Raw genomic sequence first — 17577 nt, 5'->3', positions numbered from 1 at the left:
GCACGCACAACACACCCACGTTGCGACCCATCGAATATTGCCCTGGTATTCCTCCAACGGTTATAATATAAAATAACAATGCGATCAATGGGGCGACGGGGAAGCAAAAGCGCAACCGTACAAGACTGTTGCTGCTGTTATTGTTTTGACAGCGACCGAACCAAGGGCGGCTTCTTGACCTTTGCGCTTCTCCACATAAGCCGGTTCGGAGGAGCTTCGCCTGAATCGCGGCTTGTATCTCCGATCAACCTTATCAAAAACCGATCTTAAAACTATATTAACGGCTGTATATAAGATGGAATGTATATAAACATGTATGTGCTCGCATGGATTGCCGCTGCCAATAGCAGCGTAATCCTTGTTTGGCTGTGGGCCGTGGAGCAATCCATAGTCGAGGCCGAAGCGCAGAACAAAATAAAGTAGAAAGCCATGTGGTCGTCTATATTTCTCTACTCGTACATAATACATCTAGCGGGGTATCTCTCAAAAGCAATAATCCTAGCACGTTCCTCTCCCTGGTCCGGCAGATGTCTGTGCCTCACGCAAGAGACGAAGGATGTCCGATGCTAGATAAAGGCTACCAGCGATCACCAATGGACCACCATTAGCAACGTTGCTAGCCCAATTTATCGCAGCGGGTATATCTTTGTCAAAGGCTTTGACCTGTTGAATTTCCGGGAATGATTGAACGCACGTAGCCAATTCCGTAGGGTCGACTGCCTTCACCCACGGCATCCCGTCCACAGGGCCAAACGATGTGGTTGCGACGTCATCCCCAGGTTTAATGAACGCGCCAAATAACTCCGTCAAATCCTTGCCCCGTGATGCCGCGATAACCCAAGTGACGTTCTTTTGCTGGGGACGGAGTTTGCGCTCCACGTATTCTCCGAGGACTTGGGCTGATTGAGCATTGTGCGCACCATCCAGCAAGACAGGTTCTTTGCGGGCGACCAATGGTTCGAGAACAATGTCCTGTAGCCGACCAGGCCACTTCACTTCCGAAATATGGGGGAGCAATGTGTCAACATCGAGTCTTGGGCGTACTTTCGGCAGGGCGAGCTGAAGCGCAGAGACCGCGCAGTACATATTCGCACGTTGATGAGGCAAGAGATCCAACCTCTCAAATATACGAGCCAAAGACGGAGCCTGGCTCTCGACCGCCTCGGGGTGTACAAAGTCTCCTTCCAGACCCAGTTCCTGTATACGGCTTTCGAGCGTCGTGATAACTTCCGTGGAGTTGGTGGCGTCAACTACGCAGGGAGTATGAGGCTTCAGGATCCCAGCTTTCTCGCGCGCAATTTCTTCAATAGAGTTTCCCAAAAGGGCTTGATGGTCCAAACCGATTTTCGCAATAACGGAAACCAGCACATCGCTCAGGATATTCGTCGCATCCAGTCGCCCGCCCATACCAACCTCAACCACACCAACTTCAACCCGCTCATGGTTGAAGATCTCAAAAGCAGTCGCAGTCAGAAGTTCGAATTCGCTTGCCCCAAACCCCAGCGTCTGATCCCGCAGCTTGACCTCTTCCTCGATCTGCCGGAATAGCGACTCCTGCACGACCTTCTCGTCAATTGTAATACAATCCCACCGGTCGATTAAGTGAGGAGATGTAAAGCGGCCACAGCGGACACCGCCAGAAGCCAGAAGATGAGAGACATAGGCGCTGATTGAACCTTTTCCGTTAGTCCCGGCGATATGGATGGCCTTCCATGACAGAGGGGTCTGCTGGAGGAGGCGCGATATGCGGCTAAGCCCGAGTTCAATCATTCCTCCAGGTTGTTCGATTTTCTTGTTCGAAAGAGTGAAATCTTCATGATCAGAACCAGTCAGATCACTGGAGACTGAAAGATGAGGTTTCGTTTTTATCAGACGTTGCACTTTTCTTTTCCGAAATTGATCAATCGGGTGTTTCTGACGTTATCAATTCCGCGGGAAAGGTGTCCTATGTATGCCTGGATAATCAGGTGTCAACATGAGCAACTAACTTGTTAACTAATCAAATAATTACATCGAATCCAGTTCTGAGAAGTCTACCTATTTATATGCTTCATTGACAGTAGCCTGTCGATCAAAGACTCGTCTTGAATACGATCCTCAGAATGAGCGCGCCGATCCCAATAAATGCACCGGTTGTCTGTAAGCCGACCCTTTCCACCATACTATAGGGCACTCCCACGGATTTATTTACAATAGCAATGGTCACCGTTTGGTATATGAGATAGGATCCCGAGCTTCCCAGCCATGCTAATACCCACATGTAGCCGATAATCCTTTTCAATAACGTGAAGCTCAAACTCTGTGGATCTGTAGGACCTGGTAGTTTCCCGCGCAAGCTGTTTTGGAACGCCTCTTCAATGAGGACACCAACTCCTGTAAAAAAGAAAAACACAGGAGCATTCGAGTCTCGAAGCGGAATACCCATGGAGAAGCTACCAAATTGGTGAAGCAGGCTGGACAGCATGAATACAAACATGAACGTCATGTACCGCTTGTATCTGGAAGGCTGGAGTGATCGGACAATGCTGTGGGCAGCAAAGCTGCATACACTGGTGAACGGCCAACGGAGCAATTGATGCCAGAATTTACTAAATACACATTAGCTGCTCGTTCGTTGCATTTTCTTGTTCTCTTTTTGCGTCAGAATAGTTCCAACCCGTAAGGGCAACTTACCCCCAAAACAACTTAAGTGTGTATGTATCCCACATACTCCCGAACATAGATGGCCAGTCATTAGGGGCACTTAAGAACGTAGCAACACAAAAGACCGATAATGATCTATGAATCAGGTCCAAGGATAAACGAGTCACAAAAAAAGAGCCAACCATTTGTGCCACAGTCTTCATACTCAAAAGGCCATTGGGAACATCTAAATGTGACAGATGTCTGCCTTTCGCCCACCGCTCGTGAGAGTCACTGAGTAAGACGTCCAGCACAAGATATTGCCAGGCAATTATGGACATCTGTCGGACAAGAAACTTCGCGCGGCCGGGCTTCCCAGAAAAGAAAGACGAAAATTGAGGTATACTCCTAATCTGCCATGGCGTGTTGATACCTCTGGGATTGAAAGTCATCTCAAGAGCAGACCAAATGCGCCAAAGAATACCGCTATGGTCATGTGGTTGCTTCCGGTGTGCGACAGTCTCGCCATCGAGGCCAATTATCAGAAGTATATTAATGCAGTGGACCGTATGAACAAAAGCAAACAAGTTTATATACAACTTTTGAATGCAGTCCGCGCAGAGTTCATGTGTTCTGAGGTGGCATAGGTATGTGCTATATACCAGCCACAAGCTGTAACCGACGCGAAAAGACGAGCCTTTGGGTGTCGTACATATGACAATAGCTGTTTGAAGACACTGCAGAAAATAAAGAATCGGAGCCGGTAGAGGAAACACCGACATTGTAAAGTCGTGCCTGTGAGAGTGTCCGTGTAACACTTGTGCCGGGGATATCAACAAAAAGTTATAATTATAAGGCTGAGGGAAGAGAGCATGACGTCGAGCAGGTGGTTGGAGTCGAGCCATTCCCGCTTAATAATGTCAAATCACTTGTGCCGAGTTAACCCAATCTGCTGACTCTACGTGGTCCAATATATGGGTATCTTCATAGCTATACAGAATACGTGAATAATAATGCCGTCTATCCGTCTCAATGGTCCCGAGCCACCACTTATGGTCCGATTAAACAAGTATGAACAAGCGAACCGTTGGATGGTCCTGGCTCCGAGCCACCGTTTACTAATGTCTTGGCGTCAGCCACAACCGTAACCTGCCACAGCACAGCCACCCCCCAAGGCCTTAGGCGCAAATCTCTTTGCCTTTGCCTCCGCCTTAATCTCTCCATCCGGCATCTGCTCTCCAACCTCTCACACATCCCCCGTCATAGTCCCACTCTTTTATTTTATTTTGAAGTTCGCGCCTGTTTCGGTGTCGCGCTGCTTAGACGATCTGGCTGGCAGTCCTTTCCAGTATTCCGCTCGCTAATTTCATCTTAATACACCATGGGTATTCCGTAAGTTTCTCGCGTGCGCTGACCGATGGCCTGGTCACCGCAATGGTGCTATGGTAAAGACGACTTCGGCCACCATGCTTACTGCTTCTTTTCGTGCAGAATGTACCGCGAGCCCTCGTCTACCGAGGCCTCCAAGAAAAATGCGATCAAAGATCCTTCAGCTGCTGCGCGCTCGGCAATTCGTCGTCAGGCCACTATCCGCCGTCCTTCGCGCCATGGAACCTTCCGCGGCGCGTCTCACCGCTTAGATCGCCCTAATTTTGTCAATTCGGTGTTCTATGATATGTTATCAGATTGGAATGCTATTGATCGCACGCGCCCCAGCCGGAGCATAGGCGAAATTCTTGCGCGTGAAGCGAGAGAATTGGAAGATCTGTCGGCAACACCACCACAGGACGAGTCGCCGGATTTACTTGGTGGTCCTACAGATGCGAATAGACGGGAAGCTGGTCAGCGCTTGCTTGCTGATGCTGCCCGTCATAGCCAGCCTGGCCGGCGATTAAGGATCCCTCGCGATACCATGTTGACTGAGCTGATCAATCGTCCGTCGCCCGGAGGTGGCCCAAGAAATCAACAGAGCTCGGAACACCCGCCCTTTACACCGCGATTTGCTCCTGCTATAGCATACCATAGTGCCGTTGCGTCACAACCTAACGCCCGTCGTTCCCCTTTCCCCAGATTGGATACACCAGGGGATCTGGGACTGCCAAGAGTCCCGCAATTGCGGAGAGCAATCGAACAGTCAATCACTGATTTAAACCGGCCATTTAGTGAGCCTTCTATTGATGGCCTTGGAGATCGCCAGCGAAGTTTGAGTCCTGATGATGATGATTATGCACACAACCCATGGGAGACGCTTCTTACGACCATCACGCCTGATGCCAACCTTCCCAGCAACGAGCCCTCATTCGCATCGACAGCTTCTACCACCAATGCGTCAAGAAATGGAACCACGGCAACTTCAACCAACTCGACGCAAACACTGCCGTCTAGTCTGGATTCCGCTACCGCGAATGTTCACCTTGCTCTCGACCCCTATCCAGAATTTCTGAACCCTTGTGACTATCCGACATCGTCAGACTCCGAATCTGACCCGGAACTTGATCTCGAGGGAAACCGTCAGGCACGCCGCCGACACGCTATGCCTCGACCCCGGTTCATGGATACCCTTCGGCAGTCACACGACATCAACTCGACTATGAGCAGCCAACCGCCGATCCCTACTATCTCATTTTCTTTCTCCGACCCGTCGACGGATCCGGAATTTCGCCAAATGCGGAGTATCATTAGCCGGTTTGCTAACGGAGATGTTCCGGATCACATGTGGGTCGCTGCTGGGTTGCCTCTGCCTCCCAGCATCGGTTCAAGACTCGGCGGGGGGGATGAGGCGCGCGACTCTGACGGAGTTGATGGTGCACGCCGGGGTAACATGTGATTGAACTATTTTTTGTCGATATCTTTGGTTTTGACAAGTCCTCTCTTGTGCCTTTCAGACGCCCTTGTTCGACTGGAAAGGGCTTTTTTTTTTTTTTTTTTTGTTTCGACTGGACAGTTTATAGCGGGGCAGATACAGATACCAGGGGTATGGCGGCGTTACGGTATGGTCCAATTTGGGAATCTTGCATTTTCGGGCGAAAAGCTTTTGGTGCTGGTATGGGGATGGTTTTTTCTATGAATATTTGCATGCAGGCTTTTATACATTGATCGTTAGCTATGGGATCAGCGTTGCACCGGTTGCATTGTTTCTACATCTGCACTTACGATACCAGATCAATTCTTTTTCTTTGCTTTGCTTTTCATTTCTTCTTTTCTTGTTCACTGCTATTGCCTGAATGACTGGTATATAATAGAGGGCTGTATGTAAATAAAGAAACAAACACTGTCTGGAACAATGGAAGACATCGTCCGTCCTGCTATACTCCGTACAAATACTCATCGGAAGAATCATGTCCGAACCTTACAGTGACGTATGCCGGACACTGCTGTCCGTCGCAAAACCCCACTCCGACAGCACCCCGCTCCATTGCCGTATCGCGATTATTTATTGCTATCGGGGAACTTTTGAATCAGTTGACCCTGTTCTCTTGTTGTCGTTTATTCTTTTCTTTATCATTGTGTTACTGCTGTGCTGCTGAGTGACATCGGTTGATTGTGCATCAGAGGATTAGCCTTTCATTTTGCTTATCTGGGCTGCAGCAAAGCTTCATTTCTTGCAGGAGATACCCGCTAAAGATTCGGTGCATTTTCTTTTCTCCTCCCTTTTACCTTCTCTCACTTCTCTCTCAATTGCTAAACATCGAATACAATCTCAACCATGGAGCAACAAGTCGACAGACTACTCGAGAAAACCTGGCGTAAGTTCTGACCCTGGCGCACTTCGACCTCGGTTGATCGGACCAGAGCTAACTGCTTTTTTCCTCATAAAGCAAAATTACGCACCACGCCCGATACCTGTCGGTTAATGATCGCAATCAGCGGAATCCCAGGCTCAGGCAAAACCGGCCTCGCCAGCATGATGGCCAACCGCATCAATCAACTCTACTCCGCCGAAAACCCAGGATCACCACTCGTCGCCACAGCTATCCCCATGGATGGGTATCACTTGACACGAGCACAGCTGGCGCAGATGCCAGATCCCGCGTTCGCTGCAGCTCGACGGGGTGCCGCTTTCACATTTGACGGGGAGAAATTTCTGAGGCTGGTCCAAGCTCTCCGGCAACCGCTGACAGGGGCGAGTCAGAATTTATATGCGCCGAGCTTCGATCATGCTGTGAAGGATCCGGTGGAAAATGACATTGTGATTCCACCTACATGTAGGGCGATTTTCTTTGAAGGGAATTATCTGAGTCTGGATAAAGAACCGTGGAATCAGGCTGCGAAGTTGATGGATGAACTATGGTTCGTGGATGTGGACTATGAGACGGCGAGGAAGCGCTTGATTCGGAGACATGTGCAGGCTGGTATAGCGAAGGATGAGGCGGAAGCTGATAAACGGGCAAGAGAGAATGATCTGGTCAACGGTAAAGAGATTGTGGATTGTCGGATGAATGTGCAGGAAATCATTGCCAGCCATTATGATCCCAGATGGGACTCGTGAGGAATCTACCTCGGCGCACTGGAATTGAGTTTCATCGAAGCAAGTCCCAGGCCCTCCTTTACCCAGATTTTGTGTACACTATATATATCTAGTTGCAGGCCAATACGACTATGTATTTTCTACTTGTAGGAGATAAGTCTAATTTAGCTGCGGCTAATAATAGAAGACAATACGGACTACGGAGAATATCGCCACACATGAAGAACACTGTATACCAACGGTAGTACTGTTGAGACTGGGGTATTTCCCTTGCTCTACATTGCTTTCTTGCGCCTGGCCCTTCATTTCCTGCCCTGCGGAAGATCAGATGTTGCACCGGTAATTGCACCAAAAAGCACGTGTTATGCAGGAGGAAATTGGATGCCCGGCGACGGAGAACTATTTTATCCGAGATTCCAAGACCAATCTCCGGAATCTCCACCAATCGAGTCGCTGGGCCTAACTATTCCGTTTCAGGACTAGCGGTACCGAGAGCCCTGCGTATTGTAATACAAGATCGGCAGGGTTTATTCCTGTTTGAGTGAGACAGCCCTCCACCTGATTTCACCTGCAAATCCCACTGAGATTTCCTACTGCTTATCACCGGTCCCCTACCATCGTCTCCTTCGTTGGCCGACTCATTCTCTCGTTTTGACTCCAATCCACCACGCTCCTTATAGTCAATAATCTTGTATAGTCATTCTTTTATACTTCTGTCTCTCGTTCTTTTCGTTACCCCTAATCGATTCGAGATTCGCAATTGATCTCTGTCCGCCCCTTAAAGCAAATAAATTCGATTCTTAACGCCCAACCGAAATCATGTTCTTCACCAAGTCCGCCGTCCTCTTCTCTATCCTTGCGCTTTGCAATGTGGTGGTTGCCGCTCAGCCGCCCGCTTGTTTGCTTTCCGTCGTGGGGTATGTGTTTTTGCGACATTCCCTCGGATAACGGAGGGTTCGGAAAGATCTTAGACTGACATTTTAATCGGTGTATAGCAACGAACCGAACCCCGCCGACTTGAAGTCAATTTGCGTCAAAAATGGAGATAAGATGCAGGAACAGATCTCGAAGAAGTGCGACGATGATGACAAGAAGGATGCTTTGTCGCACTTTGCCGATACCTGCTCTTCCAACGGATACAAAGTCGGTATGTGATTGGACTGGATAGCATTCTGAACGGATTTTGGGGCTTGAATTTGCTAACACTGCTTAGATGTCAGCAGCTCAACTACTATGTCCGGTTCCACTACCACCGCCACCGGTTCTCAATCGACCAAGACTGGCTTCACCACCGCTACCGCAACCTCTAGCTCTACCTCGAGCTCGTCAGGATCCTCTAGCTCCTCTAGCTCCTCCGGCTCGGCTTCCAGCTCCCCATCCGCTGACACCACGGTCTCTGCGGGTGCGTCTGACCGACACGTTTCTGCGGCAGCTTTCGCGGCCGTTGTCTTTGTTGGTTTCGCAGCCACCATGTGACGGTTTTAACAGATTGCTGTACAGAGTAAACATTGTTTGTTTGGTTTTTTTTTCGTTTCAGCATCGGGATCTATATCTTGAAATATACCCAAGCTGCTTTTTGTTCGTTTCCTTTTCGCGTATATACTCAGACTGTCAGCCGTTATAGTGCAGATCAAAGGCCCACATGAAGTTTTCGCGGCAGGATGTTGGTGACGCGCAGATTGTAGATAGTCGAAAGTATGAAATTTGCGTCTCTTTTAACCGGACCTTGCTGGTAATTTGTATTCTTCTTGGTCCCTTGGACTACGCAAGCTTTCTATCAATTGCTACTCATTACCTGCTTTGGCATATCCGATCCGACTGGAAATCCACCATAAGCTGATATCGTATCCGAGGACCGATAGGTCACGTGAGCACGCAGCGCGCGTTGCCACCAACCAGACAATTCGGCTCAGACACGAAAGGTCGCGTCAGCCCACGCGTTGGCCCCAGAATCAAAAGAGCCCCTCCGACTTTCTTTTTTCTTCTTCTTATATCTTCCTCTCCATCCTCTCTCCCTTCTTCAGTTTTCTCACGATTGCTTGTCTTCTTCTATAATAATAACACGAAAACCGTACAATAATAATCTTCATTATACTCTTCATCATATAGTTTTGTTCCCTCACCGACGTTTCTTCCGAGTTCACCTCGTCGCTTTTCATAATGTTTGTCTATAAGAGAGGTAAGAATAGCATCTTTTCAATTATTTCAGATTGGAATGTGAAGATGAGACCGCGATCTCGAGGATCTTCTTGACACTTGCCACCTCTGTCGAGTTCTGGGCTAATCCGACGGAACTTTACAGACGGACGCAAAGAACGCGTACAATTCGATAAGATCACTGCGCGTGTCTCAAGACTTTGTTACGGCCTTGACCCTGAACATGTCGATGCTGCTGCTATCACACAGAAGGTCATCTCTGGTGTCTACCAGGGTGTTGGCACCGTTGAGCTGGACAACTTGGTATGTATCCCTTGCGGGGAAGGGAGTCGAGTCTAGGGAGGGATTGAATGCTAATATTTCACCGCTACGATAGGCTGCCGAAACTGCAGCATACATGACCGTGACACATCCTGACTACGCTATCCTTGCTGCCCGTATCGCCGTTTCGAACCTCCACAAGCAGACCAAGAAGCAGTTCTCTTTGGTCATTCAAGATCTCTACCACTATGTGAACCCAAGGAACAATGTCGCAGCACCGATGATATCGAAAGAGACGTATGAGATTGTTATGAAACATGCGGATGAGCTCAACTCTGCTATCGTGTACGACCGTGATTTCAACTATAACTTCTTCGGTTTCAAGACTCTTGAGCGGTCATACCTGCTGCGGATCGATGGAAAGGTTGCTGAGCGTCCTCAGCACCTGCTGATGCGGGTTGCTGTTGGAATCCACGGTAGTGACATCGAGAGGGCAATTGAGACATACCACTTGATGTCCCAGAAATACTTCACCCATGCATCCCCCACCCTGTTCAATGCTGGTACCCCGCAGCCCCAGCTGGCCTCGTGCTTCCTTGTCGACATGAAGGCAGACAGCATCGAAGGTATCTATGACACCTTGAAGACCTGTGCTATGATCTCCAAAACCGCCGGTGGTATTGGTCTCAACGTCCACCGCATCCGTTCGACAGGCTCCTACATTGGCGGGACCAACGGTACCTCCAACGGTCTCGTCCCTATGCTCCGCGTGTACAACAACACTGCTAGATACGTCGACCAGGGAGGCAACAAGCGTCCTGGTGCTTTTGCCATCTACCTTGAGCCCTGGCACTCGGACGTCTTCGAATTCTTGGACCTGCGCAAGAACCACGGTAAGGAGGAGGTCAGAGCTCGTGACCTGTTCTACGCCTTGTGGACTCCCGACTTGTTCATGAAGCGTGTAGAATCCAACGGCGACTGGACTCTCTTCTGTCCTAACGAGGCTCCTGGCTTGGCAGACGTGTACGGTGAAGAGTTTGAGGCTCTCTACGAGAAGTTAGTTTCTTGACATGGTATAAATGAAGACAATTGGCTAATGTTATACAGGTATGAAAAGGAAGGCCGTGGCCGCCGGACCGTCAAGGCTCAGAAGCTTTGGTATGCCATTCTCGAGGCCCAGACCGAGACCGGTAACCCTTTCATGTTGTACAAGGATGCCTGCAACCGGAAGAGCAACCAGAAGAACTTGGGAACCATCCGCAGCTCCAACCTCTGCACTGAAATCATTGAGTACAGTGCTCCTGATGAGGTTGCTGTTTGCAACTTGGCTTCGCTTGCTCTTCCTACTTTCGTCGACGCTGCCCGCGGCGAATATGACTTTGGCAAGCTTCACGAAGTCGTGCAGGTTCTCGTTCGCAACCTGAACCGGATCATTGACATCAACTACTACCCCGTTCCTGAGGCCAAGAAGAGCAACATGCGCCACCGCCCTATTGCCCTTGGTGTCAACGGTCTTGCTGACGCTTTCCTTGCTCTGCGTCTGCCTTTCGACTCGGCCGAAGCTAAGCAGCTGAACATTCAGATCTTCGAGACCATTTACCACGGTGCTTTGACCGCCTCTTCTGACTTGGCCAAGGAGCACGGTACCTATGAGACCTACGAGGGCTCTCCCGTATCGCAGGGTATCCTCCAGTATGACATGTGGGACCGTACCCCCACTGACCTCTGGGACTGGGACACACTGAAGGGCAAGATCGCCCAGACTGGTGTCCGCAACAGTCTGCTGGTGGCACCTATGCCCACTGCCAGTACCAGTCAGATTCTGGGCTTCAACGAGTGCTTCGAGCCCTACACCTCGAACATTTACTCCCGTCGTGTGCTGGCCGGCGAGTTCCAGGTTGTCAACCCCTGGTTGCTCAAGGATCTAGTCGACCTTGGTCTCTGGTCGGACAACATGAAGAACCGTATCATCGCCGAGGGTGGCTCCGTCCAGAACATCCCCAACATCCCCGCCGACATCAAGGCCCTGTACAAGACCGTGTGGGAGATTTCCCAGCGGTCGATCCTGCAGATGGCTGCCGACCGTGGTGCCTACATCGACCAGTCCCAGTCTCTCAACATCCACATGAAGGAGCCCACCATGGGCAAGATCACCAGTATGCACTTTGCTGGATGGAAGATGGGATTGAAGACCGGCATGTACTACCTGCGTACGATGGCCGCATCCGCTCCAATTCAGTTCACCGTCGACCAGGAGGCGCTCAAGGTTGCTGACACCAACGTCGCTCGTGAAACCAGTGCGTTCAAGAAGCGCGTTGGGGGCGGAGCATCTAGTGCTTACTCGGCCGTTCCCCGCGAGGAGAACGGACACGCTGGGCAAGATGTTACTCGCGCGACTGCTGAGGTCCCGGCCGCCCCCAACGGCGGTGAGGCAGAGCAGGGCTCGCAAGAGGACGGCGAGCAGGCGAACGGCGATATTTACTCGCAGCAGGTGCTCCAGTGCAGCATTGAGAACAAAGAGGCATGTATAATGTGCCAGGGTTAGATTTCTTTTTCTTATGTCAGATTTGATGTTGGTTTTAACGGCGCTTCAGGCGTCATGTTATTTCGGACTGGATGTTATGTGCTCTTGATGCGTTATTCTTATGGGCTTATGTTTATGATTTTATTTGGTTATGTCTGATGTTTATGCATGTATCTATCCGCAAAATGCACTGTTCATATTGAGACTCGGGGATGCCCTGGTAAATAGTAAGCAGTCTGACGTATCCAGCGCAATGGTCCGTGGGCCAGACCACTGTCGATGCTCATTTCTTTTCGGCTGACTCGGGAAATAAGCAGATGGCTGCCTGCATACTATAGAGTCTGGACACGTCAGTCATGTACTGCGTATTTACAGTGCATGAATTGACAGATAGAGAACAAGTACCCTGGGGTACAGAGTAGAGCGTTGAGAATCTTGTACACGGGGCTTCCAACAGTCTCCTGTCCGCCCGCCAATCGCAATACAATCGTTGCCCATCCGAATATTCCACCCGAGCCGTTTCCCTTTCCCCCCTGAGTGTGTACCAAGAAAAGAAAGAGTGACAGAGAGATAAGCTCAAGACCGGCCCAAAGTGAGACACCGGCGCCGATCCGGTGGCCAATCAGGAGGTGTCCGGTCCGTCCAGAGTACTTGCTTACTCCGGAGTACATGTACATGCTTTCTTTTATGCACTGTCAAAGGATGTTTGCATTGCATTCCGTATCGGTTTCTTGGCTTGATGTGTCATCTAGGGTGTATACATGTACTTGTAGAGTCCTTTTGTACAGGGACTCCGCGGATAATTTCCCCTGTACTCTGTACCCAAAACCGGGTCAGTATTAGTGGTTAATGGCTGTGGCTGAGGTGGACCCGGGGGTTCCGGTCCATGGGATTACTAGTATGGCTAACCCTACCTGGAAATGGGCACTAGTTTACCGGGATGGACAGTTTACGGGGATGTGCGTTTAAATATCTGCTCCTTTCATCTCACTTTTCTCTTCTTCTCTTTATCAAGCAGTCTTTCTTTGCCGTCTGTCGTTTCTTTCCTTTGCATCTTCGTTGAGTTTACACTGCTGTGCAGTAACTCTGTCATTCCTTTATTTGAATATCGATCTCTACAGAACTATAACGTACACCCCTTATTCTTTCAATCTACAGAATATACTCCGAAGTATAACAAATAAACAACATACAAAATGGCCCCCATCTTCAAGTCCCTCTTCCTCCTCGGGACTCTCGCCGCCACCACCCTCGCCGCCCCCCTCCAAACCACCACCAACCAAAAGCGCGCCGCCAGCTCCTGCACCAAGGACGCCCCCTGCAACGGTCAGGTCACCTTCTACGACACCGCAACCTCCCCCTCCGCCCCGAGTAGCTGCGGGTACACGAATGACGGCGAGGCCGAGTCCGTTCTCGCCCTCCCGCACGGTATCATGACGGACGAGGACTGCGGGAAGACCGTGACTGTCAAATATGGTGGCATTACCAAGACGGGTAAGGCGGTGGACAAGTGTATGGGGTGCGACGATACCTCGATTGACTTGTCGCGACACTTCTTTACGGAGTTGGCGGCGTTGCTGGAGGGGAGACTTTTTGGGGTTGAGTGGTATATGGAGTAAGCGTTGATCGCTTTGGGGTTATTGTATTTGTTCTTTGTGGATCGTCATTCTTTTTATCCCTAAGGGGTTTACTTCGTGTCTATACCATTCTCTCGCTAAATGTCTATATTGCTGCTCACTATGCGCTATGAATGCTCCGTGGTTATATCAAGGATATGCCAGTTCACTGCCGTACACTGCCACACATGAATCGTGTACTCGGAGTACCCGTAGTACGCCCCGTAGCTAGCGGAGTAATGCAAGTCACCACCAAAGTAGCAATGATACACGTGAGGCTGCAAGACTTTCAATAGTGTTCTTAGTGTCTGAACAGACCCTCTGAAAATCTCTAAAATAGCCTCGCTGATTTTTTTGAAGATCACATGACCCCCGCCGGACAGCGTCCGTCCACCGCCAGAAATCTCCAACCAACGAAATTCTCGCAATTTGAGCGTTTCTGGGGATCTCCAATAAATCCTGTACCACGATTTACCGCTTCAGCTCGCGATTTTCAGAGCTCTCGCTAAGCTTTGCTCGTTTTCATCGCTTGCTGTCAGGTGCATATATAAAAGTCCACGAGTCCCCGTATCCCGCACGCGACTCCGCTGTCTTCACCTGTCAGCTTCGTGCGGCTCTGGTCTCCGTTTTAGTGTTGACTTTACAGAGCTTCACCCTCAGATAATCAGACTATTCTTGATATCTGACCACATTTACTCCATCAGCACTTATATCTCAGATCTATTGCCATCCGGAGTGCGAACCCCTACACGATGGGGTCTTATCGCACTCGAACAATGCCATTGATCCCCCGGAATCTCTCTTAGACAATCGCTTTGTTCTTCCTGATTTCTTGATTCTATCTGACTACAGCGGCCAGGCGCGACGGCGAAATGGACGACCGCAGGCCCGAGGTGCTGGTCGTGTCGATTATCTTCTTCGTCATCGCGACCGTTTTTGTGGTGTTTCGCTTCGTGTCGAGAATTTTCGTCGTGCGCAAGGTTGGCATTCATGATCATTTTATGTTACTGGCTTGGGTATGTGTTCTATTACAGCGGTTCAATGAACTTGGGGGATATGATGTTGATTGTGCAGTTCATCGATTTCGGCTTCTCCTTTTCGCTGTTTTATGCGACGCACAAAGGCCTCGGGTTGCATGACTATGATATCAATCCCGGTGATCGAGGCAGTCTGAATCAGGCCAATTATGTGTTTACCGTGCTTTACGTGAGTACTTCTAGCCAGTCGATGGCAAATAAAGAAAACTAAGAAGTAGAACCCCGCCCTGATGGCCGTCAAAACATCCATCCTCGTCTTCTACCTGACCCTGACCAAAGGCGAATTGGTCTACCGCTGGGCAAACTACGTGACCCTCTTCGTCGTCAACGCTGCCGGACTGGCCCTGACCCTCGTCAATGTCTTCCAATGCAATCCCGTCGGCGCTGCTGTGTCGTATCCGTTACCGCCGAATGCGAAATGCACCGACATCGTCACGCTGTATCTCTGCTCGTCGCCTGTGAATATCATTACCGATCTGGCAATTTTGTTTCTGCCTATGCCTATCTTGACAAAGATGCGTTTGCCGCGGAAACAGAAGATTATTCTGGTCGTCACGTTTAGTTTTGGTTTCTTTGTCGCGGTTGTGGATGTTATTCGCATTGCGTATTTGCAGAATGCGGCGACATCGCGGCAGATTGCGCTGCAGGAATTGCATCTTCAGGATTCGGATAATGGTGATGATCTTAGCTGTATGCCCTTCCCCTTCCGCCTCCTTGGATAGCTGCTAAATGTGCAGGGTACGCGTCGTTGTCCTTTATGTGGTCCGTCATCGAAGTCAACGTGTCGATTATGTGCGCTTGCGTCCCGAGTCTCAAACCGCTAGTCGCGCGTATCATTCCTAAACTCATCAGGGACACTGATGAAGGATCATGCAACACCGCCGATGGCCGATTCCCTGGTTCTTTCGATATGCCTAATGGCATGCCCCGGGTGGCACAAGGAACAATCAACACTTCGCAGGAGAGCAACGGCAACAAAACCTCGCAGTCCGCAAGTCAAAGCGGCGAACTCGATCCTCAGAGAAACACGGGCGCCTCCCCGATCGACATGGTGGAATTCCTGACTACGCCCAATATAGCGGCTCCTCAGGACGCGGAAGCCAATACAACCCTAACGAGCACATCTTATATGGGCAGCATCGCGTTTTTCGACTTCGTCAATATGAAGAAACCAACGAGTATGCTCAAGTTGAATAACAAGGAATCCATCGCCCCGATCGCGCTTACTACGATTCTATTCTTCCTATGGGGTTTTGCGTACGGCCTGCTGGATACATTGAACATGCAATTCCAGGAAATCGTCCAGCTCGACGCATGGCGTTCGTTGGCGCTATACGCCGTCTACTTTGGCGGATATCTAATCGGACCACTATTCATTGGCGGAACGGTCCTCAAACGCTGGGGTTTCAAATCAACCTTTATCACGGGCCTCTGCATCTACGCCTGTGGGACACTCATATTCTGGCCCTCGGCCATCCTATCCTCCTACGCCGCCTTCGCCGTCTCCAACTTCATCGTAGGCGTCGGCCTGGCGGTCCTCGAAACCGCCGCAAACCCCTTCATCGCGCTCTGCGGACCCCTCGAAAACTCCGAAGTCCGCCTCAACATCTCCCAAGGCGTGCAAGCAATCGGCAGCGTGGTCTCGCCGCTCCTCGCCAAAAAGGTTCTCTTTAAATCCGTCACCGATGTGTCTTCCTTAGTCGACGTCCAATGGACATACCTCGGCATCGCCCTCTTCGACGTCCTCCTTGCAGTAGCCTTCTACTACCTCCCTGTCCCCGAAGCATCAGACGAAGAACTAGAAGAACTAGCCAACCACCGCCGCGAAGATAACATGACAAAACTTTTCGGCGTCCCCGTCGTCTGGCTCACCCTGGGCCTAGGCCTCTTCTCCATGTTCTTCTACGTCGCGGGCCAAGAAGTCCTCTCCAAGAGCTTCGAAGCCTACGTCAGACACTCATACCCGGACTCCCCGCTCTCCGCATTCGACTCGTTGACCCTGGGCCGCGCGCTCTTCGCCATAGGCCGCTTTCTCGCCGCCCTGCTGCAACTCTTCCTCAAACCGCGCTGGATCCTCCTCCTCTCGTATCTAGGCATGATCGCCTTCACGGTCCTAGCGATGAACATCAAACACAACGGCCCGGCCTCCCTAGCTATGGGCCTGCTCATCTACCTTTTCGAATCCGGCGCCTTCAGCATAATCTTCTCCATTGCCCTCCGCGGCACAGCACGACATACCAAATCCGCCGCCGTCGCATTGACAGTCGCCATTTGCGCAGGAGGCATATTCACCTTCGCCCAGCATGCCGCTCGACTATCCTCATATGATAATGACATTAATGGCGGGTTTAATTCCTACGGCGTGCTTGTGGCGCTGTATGCCGTTGGCGCTGTCTTCCCGGTGTATCTGAACGTTTTCGGCGCCGTCAAGAAACAAGTCGATCCTGTTCCTGGGGAGTATCTTCGTCGGCCGAGAAGGAGGAGTCGGGCGCTGCCGCCGACGCCGGAGTTGGGGCCTGTCGCTGGGGTCGAGGGGGTGCCGGCTGAGGTGCCGGTTGATAAGACGAGGTAGTCAACTTTTTTTGACTTTTTGACTTTATCGAACTATGGAGCGAGGATGGGTTGAGTATGATGACTTGACATGACGAACGACATGATATGATGATATGACAATATATAGTGATCTGGTTTATTTCTTGATATCCCCTTGGTGGTTGTGATTGCATATACCCTTGTTATTATTTGACTACGGCATATATACTCGCATAATACATGTACATAGCAGTTGCTGGTTAATTTTGATACACCGATAATAAAAATTTTCTTGAAGAATGATAATCCAATTAACAAAATCAGTCCATTCACAACTAAAGTGACCATCACCACCTCTAG

General features: G+C 50.2%; 7 protein-coding genes across 7 annotated transcripts; 6 read left to right on the top strand and 1 right to left on the bottom strand.

The window, feature by feature from the left end:
- Positions 1-498: 498 nt before the first annotated feature.
- On the bottom strand, positions 499-1770 carry FOL3 (dihydrofolate synthase; the record flags this gene model as incomplete). Its single annotated transcript, XM_043284889.1, has 1 exon — positions 499-1770. The coding sequence occupies one exon, from the start codon at positions 1768-1770 to the stop codon at positions 499-501; it is 1272 nt and encodes a 423-aa protein (XP_043133635.1).
- Positions 1771-4003: 2233 nt separating this feature from the next.
- On the top strand, positions 4004-5449 carry ACHE_20570A (uncharacterized protein; the record flags this gene model as incomplete). The annotated part of the gene is made up of 2 exons (XM_043284888.1): positions 4004-4014; positions 4114-5449. The coding sequence occupies 2 exons, from the start codon at positions 4004-4006 to the stop codon at positions 5447-5449; spliced, it is 1347 nt and encodes a 448-aa protein (XP_043133634.1).
- An 879-nt stretch (positions 5450-6328) lies between these two features.
- Positions 6329-7111, top strand: ACHE_20569A (kinase-related protein; the record flags this gene model as incomplete). The annotated part of the gene is made up of 2 exons (XM_043284887.1): positions 6329-6368; positions 6441-7111. The coding sequence occupies 2 exons, from the start codon at positions 6329-6331 to the stop codon at positions 7109-7111; spliced, it is 711 nt and encodes a 236-aa protein (XP_043133633.1).
- Positions 7112-7909: 798 nt separating this feature from the next.
- ACHE_20568A (putative GPI anchored cell wall protein) lies at positions 7910-8566 on the top strand (the record flags this gene model as incomplete). The annotated part of the gene is made up of 3 exons (XM_043284885.1): positions 7910-8007; positions 8086-8237; positions 8304-8566. The coding sequence occupies 3 exons, from the start codon at positions 7910-7912 to the stop codon at positions 8564-8566; spliced, it is 513 nt and encodes a 170-aa protein (XP_043133632.1).
- A 684-nt stretch (positions 8567-9250) lies between these two features.
- Positions 9251-12053, top strand: RNR1 (ribonucleotide-diphosphate reductase subunit RNR1; the record flags this gene model as incomplete). The annotated part of the gene is made up of 4 exons (XM_043284884.1): positions 9251-9269; positions 9393-9550; positions 9624-10564; positions 10616-12053. 4 exons carry the CDS (start codon positions 9251-9253, stop codon positions 12051-12053), a joined length of 2556 nt encoding a protein of 851 aa, XP_043133631.1.
- Positions 12054-13228: 1175 nt separating this feature from the next.
- On the top strand, positions 13229-13651 carry ACHE_20566A (RlpA-like double-psi beta-barrel domain-containing protein; the record flags this gene model as incomplete). Its single annotated transcript, XM_043284883.1, has 1 exon — positions 13229-13651. One exon carries the CDS (start codon positions 13229-13231, stop codon positions 13649-13651), a length of 423 nt encoding a protein of 140 aa, XP_043133630.1.
- Positions 13652-14520: 869 nt separating this feature from the next.
- ACHE_20565A (putative MFS monosaccharide transporter) lies at positions 14521-17257 on the top strand (the record flags this gene model as incomplete). The annotated part of the gene is made up of 4 exons (XM_043284882.1): positions 14521-14664; positions 14723-14854; positions 14904-15375; positions 15423-17257. The coding sequence occupies 4 exons, from the start codon at positions 14521-14523 to the stop codon at positions 17255-17257; spliced, it is 2583 nt and encodes an 860-aa protein (XP_043133629.1).
- Between the last annotated feature and the right edge of the window lie 320 nt (positions 17258-17577).

Source organism: Aspergillus chevalieri, chromosome 2 (genome assembly GCF_016861735.1).
Source record: "Aspergillus chevalieri M1 DNA, chromosome 2, nearly complete sequence".
NCBI lineage: Eukaryota > Fungi > Ascomycota > Eurotiomycetes > Eurotiales > Aspergillaceae > Aspergillus > Aspergillus chevalieri.
This window is presented reverse-complemented; position numbering and strand designations above follow the sequence as displayed.